Below are 16,612 nucleotides of genomic sequence, written 5' to 3' on the forward strand. Positions count from 1 at the left end.
CCGGCTCGGACGGAATCGATACGTTGAGTAAGACCCAAACGAAGAAGCACCTAAAAAAACGATCCCGGTGCGACTCGAACGCACAACCTCTAGTACCGGAAACTAATGCGCTACCATTGCGCCACGAGACCAGTTGTTAAGGTGTTTCCTTCTTTATATCATCATGACCAAATTACTTTTAGGACTAGCGATTGATATGGCTCCTGGATTGTGTATGCACGTTACCAACCTTCTCACCCTGTGCGTGCGTAACTAACAGACGGATTTACGTTGATGTAAGCCCCAAAAGTCTGGCAGCTATTTGCTACTGGGCATTGAATTTGCCTTCAGGTTTCTCTGGTGGGATGCACCTTTGGAGTCAAGGATTTAGTATCTGATCCTCGTACGTATTCAAGGCAAGTCGAGGTATGTATGTCCTTCTACTTAGTTACAAACGAAAGTCGATGAACAGACTCTCCCTAGTAGGTTGAAGCAGATTGAACGCTAGCCGGGCAGGGGGGGGTTTGGGTTGGGTGAGTCACAAAGAAGGCTTGCGGCATCCCGAGTCCCGTAGTTACTAGTCACGATGTGGTCATCATTCCAGGTAGAGAAAAAGACGACGTGCGATCGAAGGCTAGTTAGCTTTATGATTCAGGTCCTTTTTTTCCGCCGGTAGTCACAGGTCAGACCCGGAAAGTATGAGTATCCAAGATTTTAGACTTACTGTGCCTTTTGAAAGTGACAGTATAGCTCATCCTTGACTATCAATCTGACTGTAAACTGACACGTACAAAGATGTCATCTGGGCGTGTTCCGTACTAGTATGACACACTGCAAGAAAAGTCTAATAACCGGCATTGTAAAAGCATTATGTAGCACTATCCACCCCACCAGAGAAGGAAAGAGGAATATTGATGGAGGGGAAGAAGGCCTATCACGGGAAAGAGGACAATAGGATGGATATTGACCCATACTACATAACCCCCATAACTAGTGTTATCAGAGATAACATCACCCTCTACTAAGCCTCCCTACAACTCGAGGAATAGTCTACATCCGTATAGTCACTAGTGACACTTCCAAAACTGAAGCAAAGCAAACACCATTATTATATTTCAAGCAGCCAGAACACCACCGCTAAGCAAGCATCGCTCAACGAGCGATAATATAGTAGCAAGACCGTACCAAACGCCGATCTAGAGCCCCAAGAACAAAATAGCAACAGGCCCCTAAATTACCCGGCTCATGCCAATTTACTCTTCCCAACAAAGAAGACGCCCCGCTCAAATCAAATCACATCGGCAGATAACCCGAACCACTCTCCGCACTGAAGCCGTTCGTTGTCGGCGAAGAATCGGGGTCCATACCCCTGAGAAATTCGAAGAGGTGATCATTGGGGCGTCGGTCAATCTCCTCGACCCATTCACGCAATGACTTTAGTTCTTGATGAATATACTCGAGCTGATGGCCCACCGCGGTCGGCAGATGAGCCAGCTCTTGGACGATAGAGTTGACATCTTCTGCCTGGAGGGCAAGGCGCTGCGTCTCGTGGCGCAGGACTGCGAGCTCGTTTCTCTGCGATTCCGATGCTTGAATGAGGTTCTTAACCTGTTGGCTGAGGATGGCGTTCTCCTGGTTGAGAGTAGTGATGCAGTCGGAAGTCTGTTGGTAGAGGGTGTTGAGCTCGACTTCTAGTCTACAGAGGTTGGTGGAGATATGCGAATCCTGCTGTTGTCGGACGGTGGTTGCAGTTGTCGCGATGGTGGAGGTGGGGGTGCTACTGCTGCCGCTTCCGTCGACGCTGTTGTGATTCATGGCGCGGTTGCGTTGGGGGCCTCGATGGGCCCGAGTTCGGGGTTGAGCTGCATTTTGAGCGTAGTTGGACATGATGGGGGGTGTTGGTGATGATATCTTTTGACGGAAACAATGCAGATGGAACAGGAGGTTGGCAGTAAAGATGATAGTGAGATTTGAGATACGTGCGTGTGCGTAAAGGTGGGTGATACAAGGTTGAGAATGGGAAAAGGAAAAGGTTGTCGGTAGTGAGCAAATGAGATTGAGATGTTTGTTCCTACGTGAGGTCATCGCTGGAACTGCATTCTCCGAGAGGAATAAGTGCCATGATACTCAGGCTCTAGACCCTACTCAAACCACGTGCCGTCCAAATGTGTGAAGAAATCAATGCAAGTCTCCTGCGGAGGACGTGGTATTCGAAATGCATGTGTCAAGCGAAGGCGTATTTCTCTTGACGACTCAGAGTCCTGCTAGCTAAGTCTCGCAAGAGATTGGAAATATGTCAAGCTATGCCTATCACGTCCACTTGATATCACTTATCCATCAAAAGGGGTCTCAAAAGGAGCTTCAGCCTGTGGCGTGATTCTGGCGAGGTGGCGTCTTTGGCCATCCGCCCAGTCGAAGAGTGCACTATGCGCGGCCACCCGGTTCTATCATAGTCAGTCCCTATCCTCCCTGTATACAGTACTCTGGAGATACTTACATCCCAAACGACAACTGTGTTAGGGCGCCAGCGCACCCGTGTTTGAATGTCTGCAGATAGCGCGATATGGTCATAGAGAAACTTCAGGAGGAAGTCTGACTCTTCCTTTTTGTATCCGACGATGTAGCGGGTGACTGAGGGCTTGTCAGGCGACACTTCTTGCATGGTTTGTTAGGACTTGTAACTCACACTGTGGGTTGACGAACAAGGCCTTCTCTCCAGTGACCTAAATGGCAGATTAGTACCAGTGGATTTCTCTACTTCAGCATTCCTCAAGTCAACTTACGGGATGAGTTCGAACAATAGGATGCTCCGACGTGATTGGATCCCGTCGTGCAATACCGCCCTTGTTCAGGCTGTTGTTAACCTGCTCAATACCAGAGTGAACTGCCTTCAGCCCGTGCAGCCTCTTCCGGAACTCCGGCGAGAGGCGCCGATAAGCCTGTGCCATATCCACGAACAAGGTGTCGCCTCCAGTGGAAGGCCCATCCAAGAGGTACAGGAACGTCGTACCAGGGGGCTGCCTCTCGAACGTTACATCAGAGTGCCAAGTAATGGAGTTGGTATGTGTCGCCAGAAAGTCGGCACCACTCGTGTCATCAGCTCCGCGGTGAACGAGGTGAATCTCCGGATAGCCCTTGGGAGCTCCAGATGTCTGATGAATATGGTGCCGGCCGAAGTAGCCACCCCATTCGAGGGCTTTGTCGATGGGAAGATGCGCAAAGTCCTGGTCACGGAAGGCTGAACGAGTCCCAGCATTAGTATATGGAAGGGCAGGATAGTGAATCACTGAACCGAGGGTTACCGCTTACCCACAACCTTCCGTTGGGCAACGAATCGAGCCAACTGGTCTTTGCCTTCCTTGGTCAGCTGGCTCAGCTGGATGCCACGCACTTCGCTGCCAATTGTGGGAGTGAGGTCGTCAATATGGACTTTGTCCTTGGGCAAAAGATCCGGAAAAGAGAGATCCGCATCCTTGCCGTGATCATAGTGCTCAAATGGTTGGAGAGGAGGATATCTGCGAGGGTTAGTTTGGGGTAAGCCGAGGCAGGGATGGATGGATGGGTTTAGGGGTTGAGGACGAACCTTTCTGTCTCGTTGTCCCAAACAGGGAGGTAGTTCGGGAACGTCGCGGGCGGCTGCTTCTCTGTGCCTTTGACTTCTCCGTCATGCTTATAGACCTCTGCATATCCGATCGAGTTCTCCTTGTTGTAACCCGAATCTGTCTTCAACCCGGACACAGGCTTCGCCCGCAGGGAGATGGTGGCGGTCTCGGTGATAGATGGTGCCATGATGTTGGTTTAGAGCACAAGAAACTAGCTTTGGTTTGCTCCTCCGTACAACAGATTTGGGTCAAGGAAGATATCGTTTATCTGACATACTCATATATAATCATCACTCCTCTTACGATGACTTGGTGCGCCGTCACGCAATCCCTGCGGGGTATGCATAACCGAGTGGAAATCCGGTACTTGCTGGCTCACAAGGGATGCAGGGACAAGGTTGGGAACAAGGTTTCAAATGATAACGACATAATGAACTCCGTGCTCGTCTCGAGGAGAGAAGACGGGCGTTGATCAGATAATCTTGAAAGTGGCGTAATGGTCGATTGTTGGTGTCTCTGATTTGGCAGTGATTGTCGTATAGATAGAAACCCTCGCGAAAGGTTAAGTTGTACCTATTGGACTGACTCGAGTGCTGCGTAAACATTCGTACACAACTAAGCAGTGTATTCGTAACACTCTAGCAGTGTTGAGGGCGACACCACGTTCCACATGGTTGACTGCTTGACGCTGGTTGAGGCAAGCGTGGTTTAGTGCAGCATGGCGTGATAGCGATGGTCCCTGGCGCAACTCAACCCCTCCAAGGCTCAAACAAGCTCAAACCCCATCGAGCCCCACAACCCATTCGTGGAGATCGCCCTCGTGTGAGAAGAGGAATTGATTTCACAGTATTCTGTTTGGTCTGGGAATTTTCCGCGTTGTGGTGCTAGATTAGAGACAACATAGCCCCACCCCCCCCGGCGTTAATTATCGCTCGCACTTTGCTTGACTTTCAGTTTATTGACTTGAGATTGACCTTTACCAGTTCGCAGAAACTTACATCGTGCAGTTTGAAGCATTGCAGTACTTGCAATTAGGCTTCCAATCAGCATAGACGCAGATGTTGTCATAACGCAGGCAAAACATATCACCATCGACCAGTGTGATGGTGAAATTGCGGAAGCAGAAAAAGCCACCGTCTATCATTACCGCAGCGGAGATCGCACTAGCAGAACTACAATCTTCTGTTCTGACTTGTTCCCCATAACGTCACTTATGCTTCCTTTGCGTGATCACCCTCTTGAGACCCGATGAGACTGCACTGCTTGGAGATTTGTATCATTCTCCACAGCTTGACACTCTGACCTCGACGCCATGGCTGGCTTAGTATTCTGCCACACGATATCTCGCTCCATCGCCTATCGCCCGAAATATCCTGACTATGCTTGAAGCATTACGGTCATGCGATGATTGGCCACGTCAATCTTTCCACAGAATATCAGCTAGTAGCTAGCCTATCTGCCTACTCTTTGCCCAGAGATTGCGTGATGAAGCTGTGGATTTGCCTGCTTCGCGATGTAGCATATCAAAAAGCTCAGTCTGACCTGCGAGATCCTTCGAAATATCTTTAACTGTCAAAAAGACCGAGCAACCGTTTCTTGCCTCTAGCAATCAGGTTATCTCCATTGGCAAAATGGGCTCGGATCACGTCCACGATATCCCCGTGGACACAGCCTCCGCGGGCGATGACACCAAGAAGACGCCCGCCACAGCAATTGGGTCGGGCTCGTCAACTTCTTCTCTCGAAATCTCTGCTGTGCAGAGGGTAAAAGGGGGCGCTGCGTTCGACACCTCGGAGGATCCTCGCTACTACAAGCCTATCCCAGAGTATGAAGGCATCCATCGTTGGGACCCCTACTTCGAGTGGACAGAAGATGAAGAGAAAGCCCTTATACGAAAGGTGAGCCCCAACACCGCACCTTCAATACACGCATCGGGCTAAAAAGAGACAGATTGACTGGCGGATTTGCACATTTGCATGCGTGACGTTCTTCGCGCTCCAGCTTGACAGAGGCAATGTCGTCCAGGCTAATTCCGATACCATGCTTGAGGATCTGGGGATGAACACGAATGACTACAACAACGGACAGACTATCTTCCTTCTCACATTCTTGTTCTCCGAGCTGCCGTCCCAGTTGCTGTCCAAAAAGGTCGGGCCAGACCGCTGGATTCCGTTTCAAATGGTTTCATGGAGCTTGGTTGCTGCATGCCAGGCCTTCTTGAAGAATAAGACTGGCTACTTCATCTGCCGTGCTCTCTTGGGATGCCTAGAAGGTGGATTGTGAGTTGATCTTAGGTCTGAACTTGACGAATGTCGGCTAATATCATTCCCAGCATTGCCGACACAATCCTCTTTCTGTCCTTTTTCTACAAATCCAAAGAGCTGCCAGTCAGGCTAAGCTATTTTTGGGTCTCCTACGAAGCTACTGCCATTGTTAGCGCTTTTTTGGCCGTTGGGTTCCTTCGAATTCACGATTCTGATGGCAGAGGCGGCTGGCGGTATCTCTTCGCATTCGAGGGTCTGATCACTGGGGTAATCGGAATCATCGCTATCTTCTGGATGCCCGCATCACCGACACAGACTAAGGGCGGTTTTCGAGGAAAGGACGGCTGGTTCAACGAGCGCGAGGAGAAGATTCTCGTCAATCGCGTGCTGCGTGACGACCCCAGCAAGGGAAGCATGCACAATCGGCAAGCTGTATCACTCAAGATGCTCTGGACAGCTCTCTGCGACTATGATATGTGGCCGATCTATCTGGTCGGTTTGACATGGATGATCCCCAACACACCTGCAACGAACTACATCACTCTGGAGCTCAAGTCTCTTGGCTATGGTACCTTCCAGACGAACCTTCTAACCATTCCTGCCTATGTCATTTTCATTATCAATCTTCTCTTCTGGACTTGGATCTCGGAGCGCTTCAATCAGCGGTTGCTGCTTGGCCTCGTCATGGAGTTTTGGTGCTTGGTTTTGCTCATTGCACTGGTAGCCCTGCCGGACAATGCCAGCACGTGGGGACGATGGGCCATTCTCGTGCTGCTGATTGGCGCGCCCTATGTCCATGCCATCATTGTCGCCATGACGTCCAGAAATGCAGGCTCGGTTCGGACGCGGACGGTCGCTAGCGCTGTTTACAATATGATGGTGCAAGTGTCTAATATCATCGGCAGTCAAGTAAGTACTTTCGTCTCCCTCCCTCTGCGGTAGAGGTCAACTAACCTTTCTTTCAGATCTACCAAGCGAAAGACAAGCCATACTACCGCACTGGCAATAAGGTGCTGATTGCCATTGCCGCGTGGAGCATTCTTGTGTTCATTGGGGCCAAGCTCTACTACGTACGGCGCAACAAGTATGTGGTTTAGCGATCAACCCATCCAGTCCAACACTAATATCTTATTTCAGACAGAGAGCAGCGATATGGGACGCCATGTCCAGCAGCGAGCGAGAGGCATACCTGGCGGACATCGCCAATAAAGATCTTGGAAACAAACGGTAAGACTTATAGCCTTTTTCCTCTTCTAAGCCGACTTTGGTTCTAATTGAAACGCAGTCTTGACTTCCGCTTTACCCATTAAAGCATCCACTATTTCTCATATTTTACGAACCACCTACAGTACTTATGAATCCTCTGCTTTGAGCGGTTGCACCAACTCTCGGAGGACTTAATGATCTAAAAATTGATGAAGGATAGAACAGCGTCTCATATGCAGAATTTCCTCTGGTCTACGTCATGTATAGCTTTACTTTTGACATGTAATGTAGCAATGGTCAGAGAAGTCATTCAAATTACCACTAACTACCTAGTACAGTTCGCTTGAGTAGGACGAATCAAGCAATAGCTGATTAGTAGAGCCGTTAGGCTAAGCGGGGAGGAACCGAAAGCTGATAAATCATAGATGACTTTCCCCACCATGGCATGCCTTTCGCCGCGTCATATCCGGCATAGTTACAAAACAAAAGTGACTACTGTAGTTGTCTACTGCCCAACCCGCGAGAGACATCGTGCTTACTGTCCACCCATCAAAGCAAAAGCCAGAGAAGGATACCTATTCACTATGTCAACCTCCACACCTATCCACTTCTTCGACATAAAGTCGACCCTCACCGGCGCCGCCCGGTCATGGTCGCCCAACACAATCAAGACCCGCATGGTCCTCAACTACAAGGGCCTTCCCTACACGCAGACCTTCATATCGTACCCGGACATCGCGCCGCTCCTCTCGCACATGGGGGTGGCTCCGCAGCCCGAAGGCCGCCCCTATACGCTGCCCGCCATCTGCCACCCGGCCAGCCTCCCCAAACACCCGTCCGGCACGCTGATGGACTCGTTCGCCATCGCCACGCACCTTGAGGAGGCCTTCCCGGGAACCCCGTCGCTGTTCCCGTCCGGCGATGCCAGCTACGCGCTCGCCCTCGCGGTCAGCAAGCTCATGGGCGCCGTCTGGATTCACGCTGTCCCGCTGGTCGTGCCCCGCGTCGCCGACTTCCTCGACCCGCGCGGCCGCGAGTACTTCATCAAGACCCGCTCCGCGCAGTTCGGCAAGCCGCTCTCCGAGGTCCGGCCGCGTGATCCCCAGGAAATTGAGCGGGCGGTCGCTGCTATGAAGCGGGATATGGCTGTGCTTGTGATGATGCTGCGGGGGCGCGCTAACAAGGCTGGCGGACCGTTTTTTGAGGGGAACACGCCCGGGTATGCGGATTTCTTGGTAGTGGCGGTTTTGGCGTGGTTTGAGAGGATAGATAAGATGGTGTGGGAGGAGATGTTGGGGGTGGGTACTGGGGAGGTCAGGGCGCTGTGGGAGGCGTGTTTGCCGTGGGTGGACGGGCAGGGGGAGGAGAAGAGCGAGGCAGACTGGATAATCCCTCATTGAGGTTGATGGGAAGGGGGGGAGGCTTGACGCTGGTGGGTTTGAGTCAGAGGTCTGGGGAAGAATAGGAGTATTTGAGTGCGCCTGGGGCCTGTAATAGCGGGTAAGGTGAAATAAGAAGAGCATTCCATTTCGCGCCTGGTTCTTGCAAGATAGTACATGATAAGGGAAATGAGAATATGAAGTACAAATCAGAATATGTCTCCTCTGCATGATGCAGCCTCCCCGCCCTTTGCTCGGGTTGTCAATACTGTAACAAGTGTGAGTCGTGGTCTGGACAGTACTCGGTCCAAACATAAAGAGACAGCGCCCCACGGAGAAAATTCGCAAATCGCCCCAAATAAATGACACACAAGTATAATTTACAGCCCGCGCAGGAAGTTGGCCTCTCTGATGGCCTTTCTCCGTGCGTCTCTCGCGCTTCTGGTGATTTCGGTCCGCTTCTCGATACTCTCGGCGGCAACAGCTAGCGAATCTTCGGTCTCGGCCTGGCCGCGGTTGTAGGGGGCGGGGGTGATATCGGTGGCGTGTTCGTGGATGGGGATGACGGGAGGGAGGGTCGCGGCGCGCGCAGCCATCTTCTTCTCGTAGCGCTTGCGCTGCTTCTTGTTCAGAGCTGTCAATGGAAGAAGCAGATTTGCGTTAGCCGAGGGAACTCATTAACCACCAAAACTATGCCGTGTGCAAAACAACGCGGACATGGACTGAGGGAAAGCACGTACTGCTTGGGTCAACGCCGCCCTGTTCGGCCTTGCCCTTCTTTTTCTCATCCAACAATCCCCAGAGCCAGTCGGGATACTCCGAGTCCTCCAGAGCGACCACATCGGGCTTGTTCTTGAAGTAGTTGAGGCCGTTCATTTTCGTTCCAGCGACGCAGATACTCGCGGGGCGCTTCACTTCGGCCTTCCGGGGCTTTCCGGGATGGACATCGGAGTGGACGCCGTCCGTGGGGGTGCTCAATGGTTGCGATACTCCAGGGGTGGCGGAAGAGACGGCGGACGGGACGGTCACATCGCTCACGCCAGGCTGTCGAGGCTTGGGCGGCGGCGGTGCGGCGGACACGGTGGGCTTGCCCTCACTGTAGTTGCGGAACTGAGTCCGCTGGATAGGGAATAAAAGCTGGCGTGCGCCGGCCAGGGCAGACGACGTAACGGTCTGCTGCTGGAAGCGAGACAGGATGCCGGTCCGGCATCGTTGGCAGATCATTTTGGGGCGGAGGAATGGCAGATTCCGGTGGTGATCAAGACAAGTTTGTTGTGGAAATGTTTGACGCCGTGGGGCTCGAATTCTGCCTTTCTCAGTTCCGGTGAATGTCGTGCACGCTGACTCGAATGCCGGGTAATGGGATCTCGCCGACCTATACGCAGTGCTCTATCAAGAAAACTGCGGCATGAATTTGATGCCAAGCCGGAGGTGAGCGGACACGTGACCGTATCGCTCAACATCTGGAGGTGCGCCGAGTCCCGTCAACTCCTCCGCCTAAGCTGTCCATGCTGGTAGTTAGTAGCACCTTCAAACTACCCGGATTTAGGGAATCTCCTAGAAGACCAAGAGGAAAGGTGAACCACGCGTGGCTCATCTCTCAGCGGCCATGGCGAGACCATCTTAATGTCATGTGATGCTAGTGACTAAGCACGAGCTTGGCGATAACCGGATCTGGAGCCTACGGCTCAATGGTGAATATACTTCAACTTCAACTCAGACCTTCTCAGGATGCAAATGCTTGATGATACCACTACAGAACACATCATTCTGCCTCAAAGTAAATTATGAATTTACTTCTTTCTGCTCAGTATACTCCTACATTTTCACTACACGAGATCATAGTATCCTAATCCTCAATCTCTCCAATGAAATGCTTGATGCGGGGATATATGATATCATGTCCACGGCATTTTCAAATACACATGCTTCATTAAAGTTGCACCATGCACAGGACACTCTCTCTGAGATCTATTTTCTGCTACAGCTGCAACAGAAAGGTTTCATGCATATAACCATGAGGTCTAACGTGACATCCGACGGATAAGGTATCCGCGCATGTGCCGAGTGGATTCCGGCCAGGTTCGTCTGCGGCAGTAAAAACTGACACCCATGCCAATAATGGCTAGATGCCTGTCGATAAGATGCTACATCTCTACTGAAGAGCTATTACAAGCCTTAATCGGTCAGCAGTCCCGTTATGTCACAGCTGGTCCTTCGCGGACAACTTCCGCAAATGATCCTGGACTTCCCTGCCGATAGCGACCACATAGGAAATGTCAACGAGCATTGCAGGAACCCGACATCATGCCATGCCGAAGTTCCTTATACCTCGTGCATTATCACTCGCATCCCATGCGTGTCAGTTGCCGTCTATACCTGTGGCGTCTTGTCAAGGCCTGCAACTCCGCTCAGAAAGAAGCACATTACTGGAAACGACGAGCAAAGCTAAGGCAGGCTACGCAATCTTTGCTGTATTCTCATATTGCTTGTCTATCTGCTAAGCCTTCTATTGGTTCCTACAGATTCTCCCCGTCAGCGCTAGTCTCTAAAGTTCATCTCCGGGATGATCGTGTGAGCGGTGTTATCTAGCTTCGAACTTCTGATAAGAAGGTGATAGCCTCTCCTGGGATCCCTTCCTTGCTTGACTGCGTCGGCTCTCAACATATAAAGAACAGAGATGACCTGCATAGACTGCATCTTGGGGAAACGAGAAATTGACAGGCAGTCTGACTAATTATTAGCCGAACATCCACTGTTGTCGCTCTTATGATTGTCTTGCTTCCTTCACCCCCCTCCTTCTTCCTCCATCGTCGTCCAAGGTCTCCATCTCTGCTCGCCTATGCGTCTCTTATGCTTGTCGACAGCAGTATCAGGATACATGCATGTTTCAACGTTGACACGTGCTTCATTTATGAAAGCCACTTCATACACTGGTAGCATGCTAATGTCTTGCGGCGATCTCGAGCACATGTCGGGTCTATCAAGCGACACAAGGCACAAATCTGCTTATGTCATTCATTTAGGGACATGACTCGCCCCATGTTCGACGATGATCCCTCAGTCCCCTTTGGCGACCAAGTGAAATGTGCAGTACAGTGACTCAGATGCATACTGAAGGTTTGGAATGATTATAGCGAATGCGTTTGTGTCTATCATGCAAGATACCATGAGCTGCTTCAGGCCGTGGAAAAGCACGAACAAGAATTAAGGTGAGGGGGATATACGGTAGAAAAAAAGCCAACCAAGAAGAAATTATGACAGTCACAGGATAACATTCGAGAGTCGTGAAATAAGAAAACCCATACCAAGCGCCACATAGATGAAACACGATGATTAAAACATGATTAAAGCCTATGAAGAGAGGCCACTGACATTAAGGAAATTACACAGGCTCACACACGCGTCTTTCAGCGTCTTCTCAGTTTTCCACTCGAGCTCGTTCTGTGACCTAGTGGCCACTGCGACACACGAGCCAACATCGCCGGCACGACGCCCGGCTGCTTTTCGGGGAATAGGCTTAGAAGACACGCTTTCCATGGTGTTCACAACCTCCATCACCGAGTGACCGCGTCCCGTACCCAAGTTGAAGGTACGGAAGTTCTCAACTAGCTTGCCCCCATTGGCGGCACTGAGGGCAGCGATGTGCCCTCGGGCGAGATCGGTGACGTGAATGAAGTCGCGGACGGCTGTTCCGTCCTCGGTGTCCCAGTCGGTGCCGAACATTTGCAGCTCCGCATACTGCCCCGTCATGACCTTCACAACGACCGGGAGGAGATTGGTAGGTATTTGGCGTGGGTCCTCGCCAAGGAGACCGGACTCATCGCAGCCGATGGGGTTGAAATACCGAAGAGCCACGATGGTCCATTCTGGGTCGGAGGCCGCGAGATCGGCCAAGATGGCCTCACAGATCCACTTGGTGCGGCCATATGGGTTGGTGATGCCGGTGCACCCGGGCTTGACGAGTTGCTCAGATCCATTGTGGTCCTGGAAGGTTTCCTCTTTGTGGACACAAAGTTCCTCTTTCAGCGGCAGACCGGAGGTTGCTAGTGTGCCATAGACAGTGGCAGATGAAGAGAAGATGAAGGTCTTGATGCCATAGTCACCCAGGGTGGTGGCAAAGTCAATGAGACCACTAACGTTATTTGCATAGTACTTCAGAGGGTTGCGGATGCTCTCTTCCACTGCTTTGTAAGCAGCGAAATGGATGACGCCAGCGATCTTGGACCTGGGGGAACCCCAACGGGACGGGGCCTGATACTGATCGAGAAGCTCGCGGAGAGCAACAGTATCCCGGAAGTCATGAGCGTGCAACTGCAAGGAGGGCATGCATGTTCCTTGTTGCTCATGATGCTTGGACGCCAGCTGCTTGATGCGGTCGAAGACGTTCTCGAAGGAGTTGCTGAGATTGTCGATCACGATTACATTATAATTGGCTTTGAGTAGCTCCAATGTTGTGTGACTTCCGATGAACCCGAGACCCCCTGTCACGAGGATGTACTGATCAAGGGGAAAGTTGCGCAGCAACTCTTCAAGATTGCCATCAAACAACACGGATGACTGCGTCGCCGGCGTATCCACGAAGCCCGGGGAATTGGGCTCCACTGGAGTGCTTGCATCAGACTGTCGAGGGCTCTCCATAATTGGCGATTGAGCAGGAGGGGGTGTGGTAGCGGAAGATGTGGAAGTACAACTTGGAAGGGTGAAGCAGAAAAGGGAAGCTTTGGATCAGATAATGACAAGGAAGTGAAGGACTTTTTGATTCGAGCGAGGGTTTGATGATGGCGGGTGACTCCGAAGAGGATCTGATCTGATCAGAGACAGGAGTCCACAAATCTTATACTCCTTTGGAAGAACGAGTGGCGGCCCTATGCGATGGTTCTCCGATGTAACCACTGCTGAATCTGGCCAGCTGAGTTGGGCGAAGAAATCGTGATCGGTGACTTGCTTATTTACAACCAGGGAACATGGCCATGCGAAGCGAATGGATATCAGAGACAGGAAGTCAGACGAGAAGTATGAGGCAGATGGCGAAAGAGAAAATTATCAATTATAAAAAAATAGAAAAAGAGGAAGGAAGAGGAAAAAAAAGGAATAAAATAAATTGGATCGGAATCGGTGGGAGCGAACGATGGGGACCAGAGGATCTGGAGGAGGCAGAAGACAAGAGAGAAAGAGAGCAAGGGAAAAAAAGCAAATATAAAGAGTCGACGATGTCAGCAAGAGATCTTATTGGGATGGAGTAATCGGGCCTAGAAGGCTGACGGACTGATTGAATCAGTGTGAGAGAGTGAGTGAATCTGTTTGACTTAGCCTTCAGGTTTGTTTTTTTTTTTTTTTTTGGTTGTTAATTTTCTCCTTTTATTTTTTGTTTGATTATTATTATAGTTATTGATGACACTGGAACTGGACTCTTCGATCGAACTCTAGACACCTTCACTGAGACTTGCAGCAAGAATAGCAAGAGTCTGAGTCCGTGGAAGAGCAACAGCAGTCTCGAGTACATCATACATCATACATCATCGGATATCCGCCGACTCGAAACAACAGAGTACCAGAGTACGAAGGAACGAGGGGAGACCAGACCAATCAGAGGGGAACTCCACTTCAGAGTAGGGTAAGTTTAAAAAAAATATGAACTTATGGGGAAGAAAGAAAGAAAGCAAGTAATTTTGGGGGGGAGGGGGAGGGGAGGAAGTAGGGGCAAAAGCCAGAAATAGGAATTGTCCCAATAAACTGGGACAGACAAGAGAGAGAGAGAGAGAGAGAGAGAGACAGACAGCACAAGAACCAACAGTACAGTATGGGATTTAGCAGTAACTACGGAGTACCGCTGCTGGCTGTTGCTGCTTGCTCTTGCTGCTCTATTGCTGCTGCTGCTGCTGCTGCTGCTGCTGTTACTGCATGGACGAAACCCTGCCGCGCTCTATTTCGGGGTTTTGGTGCTTTACTTGCAGTATTTTTTTTTTTTTTATTCTTTGCTTTTCATCTACCTTCATTTCCCCTCTTCCCAACAATATTCTTTCCCTTACTTTTACTCTCTCTCTCTCTCTGTCTGTCTCATTCACTCAATTGTCTCACTCATCATCAATTTCATTTAGTTACGTTCAGAAGGCTGACTACTAGCTACTTCATTCTAGTCCTTCAAGGCCCGGATTCTGGCGCGACTCCGCTATGGAGCAGCCCACTCCAGCCCACATCCGCTAACTACCAAGTATCAACTAACTAATTCACTGCTAGACTGCTATTAGCCACTATCCACTCTTCCCAATACTAGACTGGATCGCCCCGCCATCTGGTGCGCACGGTTTCAAGTCTGAACTATTCTTCCCTCCTGTGATCCATCATGATGGGGCAAGAAAAACACGTGAGAGACCGCCGCTGTCTCCCCAGCACTCGTTCACGAGTGATTTTCGCTGTCTTTGTTTTCATCGCCATCCTCGCCGTTGTCATTCCACCAGCCGTCGTGGTCACTCTTCACAAAAAGAACAGCATGGGTCCTAAAGCTTCGGTATTTGTGCCGCTCTATGTGTATCCTGCTCCCGGAGCCTGGGATCCGCTAGAAAAAGTGTACGTTTTCTCCGGTCTTCATGCTTCTTTGAGCGCCCATCCCCCCCCCCCTAGTCCCATTTTCCTCCCCTCTTTAACCCCCCCCAGCCAACCATACAGACTCTTTCCCTGGTCCATGCTGGTTCACCCCGTGGCATGATACGGGTAACCTCGATGTATGGCGTACTCAGCTAAGCGCCACAGGGTCTCTACGCATCCCGATGTCAACTTCACGGTGGTGGTCAACCCCGGTAGTGGCCCTGGGCCCAATGCGTTGCCTGACGCCAACTATACCCGAGAGGTCCCTAAGCTCGCCTCCTATGACAATGTTCGTCTACTAGGTTATGTCGCTACCACGTATGCCAATCGCAACATCTCGTTGGTGCGCCGCGACATCGAGACCTATGCGGCCTGGCCGACCAACAGTTCCAACCCCAAGCTTGCGGTTCGGGGCATATTCTTTGATGAAACGCCTCAGCAATACGATGCGAGCACCTTGGCATATCTCCAGGAGCTGACTGCGGTGGTGAAGAATCATTCAGGCCTTGGGCCGGATAATTATGTACGTTTTGAGACGTTTCCTTTCTCCCGTATTTTTCATTACCATGCCGGCGGGCCCTTCCACCTCCACATACATGGTTTTTTACTCAACTTACCTACCCAAAAAAGTTCCGTTTTTCGGTATTTCGGAAACGGCTCCACTCCTTTATGATTTTCCTTGCTCAAGGGTATAATTTTTTTTGCCCGCTGGATGATTTTTTCTCCCCCTCTTTCCATGGAAGGAAAATATGTCGACAACTCATTATGCAATCTCCTTTCCCCCCCTTCCCTATGTTTCTTTGTATCCCGAACTACCATCTGGTCCGGACCGGATCGCCATTAAGACTGTTCTCTGCTGTTTCCTCCATGGAGGAAGATGAAGCGGAAAGAGGAGAGAAAGAAACTCGGCTATTTGCCAGCTTCGGCTCGAGCTTTAGTTTAGCCTAGCCCAGCCGATCTGGTCCTTCCGTACCCTTCATTGATATCGCTACCACTGACATCTCTTGTTCTTCTTTTGGGCTGACATCACAATTTTCGCCGCTTGTTGTCCAGGTCGTTCACAATCCCGGCGTGATCCCTGACTCCCGGTACCTGAGCACAGCTGATTCGACCGTCGTCTTCGAAGCGACCTACCAGACCTTCCTCGACCGCCAGGGAGCTAAGCTCTTCGAGCAGATCCCCAACAGCACGCGCCAGCAGCTCACGGCGGTCGTGCATTCAGTGCCTTCCAGCGTCGAGGGCTCGTCCTTCCGCAACCTGGTGAAGCAGGTGCGCAAGGTCGCGGATGAGATGTTCATCACCCATCTCGACACCAACTACTATGCTAGCTTCGGAAGCCAATGGGAGCAATTCGTCGATCTGATGGCGAAGTCCTGAGCTGTTCTTGACAAGCACTGTGATGTGACGGCTGGAAAGAATGGTCTAGTCTTGCTATTAATTGATTCTTTGAATCTTTTCTTCTTCGCGTATACATTTGGCGGCCAACTCTGGTAGTAGTATATACATCGCTTTCCCTATTTTCCATGTTTAGGTGTCTTCTTTCGTTTTCTTTCTTTATCACATAATAGGATCACTACTGGCTACATTACTCATT

General features: G+C 50.7%; 8 protein-coding genes and 1 non-coding gene across 9 annotated transcripts; 4 read left to right on the forward strand and 5 right to left on the reverse strand.

Annotated features, from left to right (window-relative positions):
- Positions 1–59: 59 nt before the first annotated feature.
- Positions 60–131, reverse strand: BP01DRAFT_t268. The gene has a single exon. It is a non-coding gene; the product is annotated as a tRNA-Arg (tRNA).
- Positions 132–1,272: 1,141 nt separating this feature from the next.
- Positions 1,273–1,866, reverse strand: BP01DRAFT_385950 (uncharacterized protein; the record flags this gene model as incomplete). Its single annotated transcript, XM_025577644.1, has 1 exon — positions 1,273–1,866. One exon carries the CDS (start codon positions 1,864–1,866, stop codon positions 1,273–1,275), a length of 594 nt encoding a protein of 197 aa, XP_025427908.1.
- Positions 1,867–2,042: 176 nt separating this feature from the next.
- Positions 2,043–4,263, reverse strand: BP01DRAFT_359907 (TauD/TfdA dioxygenase family protein). Its single transcript, XM_025575789.1, has 6 exons — positions 3,563–4,263; positions 3,289–3,494; positions 2,763–3,217; positions 2,666–2,702; positions 2,477–2,610; positions 2,043–2,423 (listed from the first exon to the last, which is right to left on the reverse strand). Exons 1-6 carry the CDS (start codon positions 3,766–3,768, stop codon positions 2,310–2,312), a joined length of 1,152 nt encoding a protein of 383 aa, XP_025427909.1. The 5' UTR covers positions 3,769–4,263; the 3' UTR covers positions 2,043–2,309.
- Positions 4,264–4,840: 577 nt separating this feature from the next.
- On the forward strand, positions 4,841–7,155 carry BP01DRAFT_406294 (putative transporter; the record flags this gene model as incomplete). Its single annotated transcript, XM_025578766.1, has 6 exons — positions 4,841–5,479; positions 5,532–5,860; positions 5,914–6,754; positions 6,811–6,933; positions 6,987–7,072; positions 7,131–7,155. Exons 1-6 carry the CDS (start codon positions 5,213–5,215, stop codon positions 7,153–7,155), a joined length of 1,671 nt encoding a protein of 556 aa, XP_025427910.1. The 5' UTR covers positions 4,841–5,212.
- A 350-nt stretch (positions 7,156–7,505) lies between these two features.
- Positions 7,506–8,575, forward strand: BP01DRAFT_359908 (glutathione S-transferase family protein). The gene has a single exon (XM_025575790.1). It carries the CDS (start codon positions 7,636–7,638, stop codon positions 8,449–8,451), a length of 816 nt encoding a protein of 271 aa, XP_025427911.1. The 5' UTR covers positions 7,506–7,635; the 3' UTR covers positions 8,452–8,575.
- On the reverse strand, positions 8,576–9,975 carry BP01DRAFT_347933 (mitochondrial 54S ribosomal protein mL54). The gene is made up of 2 exons (XM_025573709.1): positions 9,171–9,975; positions 8,576–9,064 (listed from the first exon to the last, which is right to left on the reverse strand). Exons 1-2 carry the CDS (start codon positions 9,652–9,654, stop codon positions 8,811–8,813), a joined length of 738 nt encoding a protein of 245 aa, XP_025427912.1. The 5' UTR covers positions 9,655–9,975; the 3' UTR covers positions 8,576–8,810.
- Positions 9,976–11,624: 1,649 nt separating this feature from the next.
- Positions 11,625–13,234, reverse strand: BP01DRAFT_155476 (NAD-dependent epimerase/dehydratase family protein). The gene has a single exon (XM_025570662.1). The coding sequence runs from the start codon at positions 13,069–13,071 to the stop codon at positions 11,785–11,787; it is 1,287 nt and encodes a 428-aa protein (XP_025427913.1). The 5' UTR covers positions 13,072–13,234; the 3' UTR covers positions 11,625–11,784.
- An 891-nt stretch (positions 13,235–14,125) lies between these two features.
- Positions 14,126–14,794, forward strand: BP01DRAFT_155719 (uncharacterized protein). Its single transcript, XM_025570663.1, has one exon. The coding sequence runs from the start codon at positions 14,234–14,236 to the stop codon at positions 14,657–14,659; it is 426 nt and encodes a 141-aa protein (XP_025427914.1). The 5' UTR covers positions 14,126–14,233; the 3' UTR covers positions 14,660–14,794.
- Positions 14,777–16,395, forward strand: BP01DRAFT_368612 (spherulation-specific family 4 protein; the record flags this gene model as incomplete). Its single annotated transcript, XM_025576510.1, has 3 exons — positions 14,777–15,000; positions 15,184–15,541; positions 16,072–16,395. The coding sequence occupies 3 exons, from the start codon at positions 14,777–14,779 to the stop codon at positions 16,393–16,395; spliced, it is 906 nt and encodes a 301-aa protein (XP_025427915.1).
- Positions 16,396–16,612: the final 217 nt, after the last annotated feature.

The sequence above is a fragment of the Aspergillus saccharolyticus genome (genome assembly GCF_003184585.1).
Source record: "Aspergillus saccharolyticus JOP 1030-1 unplaced genomic scaffold BP01scaffold_40, whole genome shotgun sequence".
Classification (NCBI taxonomy): domain Eukaryota; kingdom Fungi; phylum Ascomycota; class Eurotiomycetes; order Eurotiales; family Aspergillaceae; genus Aspergillus; species Aspergillus saccharolyticus.

Bases quoted from the DNA above. Each gene is read 5' to 3' on its own strand.
- BP01DRAFT_359907 (XM_025575789.1), bottom strand. From the start codon at position 3,768: ATGGCACCATCTATCACCGAGACCGCCACCATCTCCCTGCGGGCGAAG. The intron at 3,218-3,288 runs GTAAGCGGTAAC...GGACTCGTTCAG, and splicing joins TGCCCAACGGAAGGTTGTGG to CCTTCCGTGACCAGGACTTT. The intron at 2,703-2,762 runs GTAAGTTGACTT...TCTGCCATTTAG, and splicing joins CTATTGTTCGAACTCATCCC to GTCACTGGAGAGAAGGCCTT.
- BP01DRAFT_359908 (XM_025575790.1), top strand. From the start codon at position 7,636: ATGTCAACCTCCACACCTATCCACTTCTTCGACATAAAGTCGACCCTC.
- BP01DRAFT_347933 (XM_025573709.1), bottom strand. From the start codon at position 9,654: ATGATCTGCCAACGATGCCGGACCGGCATCCTGTCTCGCTTCCAGCAG. The intron at 9,065-9,170 runs GTACGTGCTTTC...TTCCATTGACAG, and splicing joins GGGCGGCGTTGACCCAAGCA to CTCTGAACAAGAAGCAGCGC.
- BP01DRAFT_155476 (XM_025570662.1), bottom strand. From the start codon at position 13,071: ATGGAGAGCCCTCGACAGTCTGATGCAAGCACTCCAGTGGAGCCCAAT.
- BP01DRAFT_155719 (XM_025570663.1), top strand. From the start codon at position 14,234: ATGGGATTTAGCAGTAACTACGGAGTACCGCTGCTGGCTGTTGCTGCT.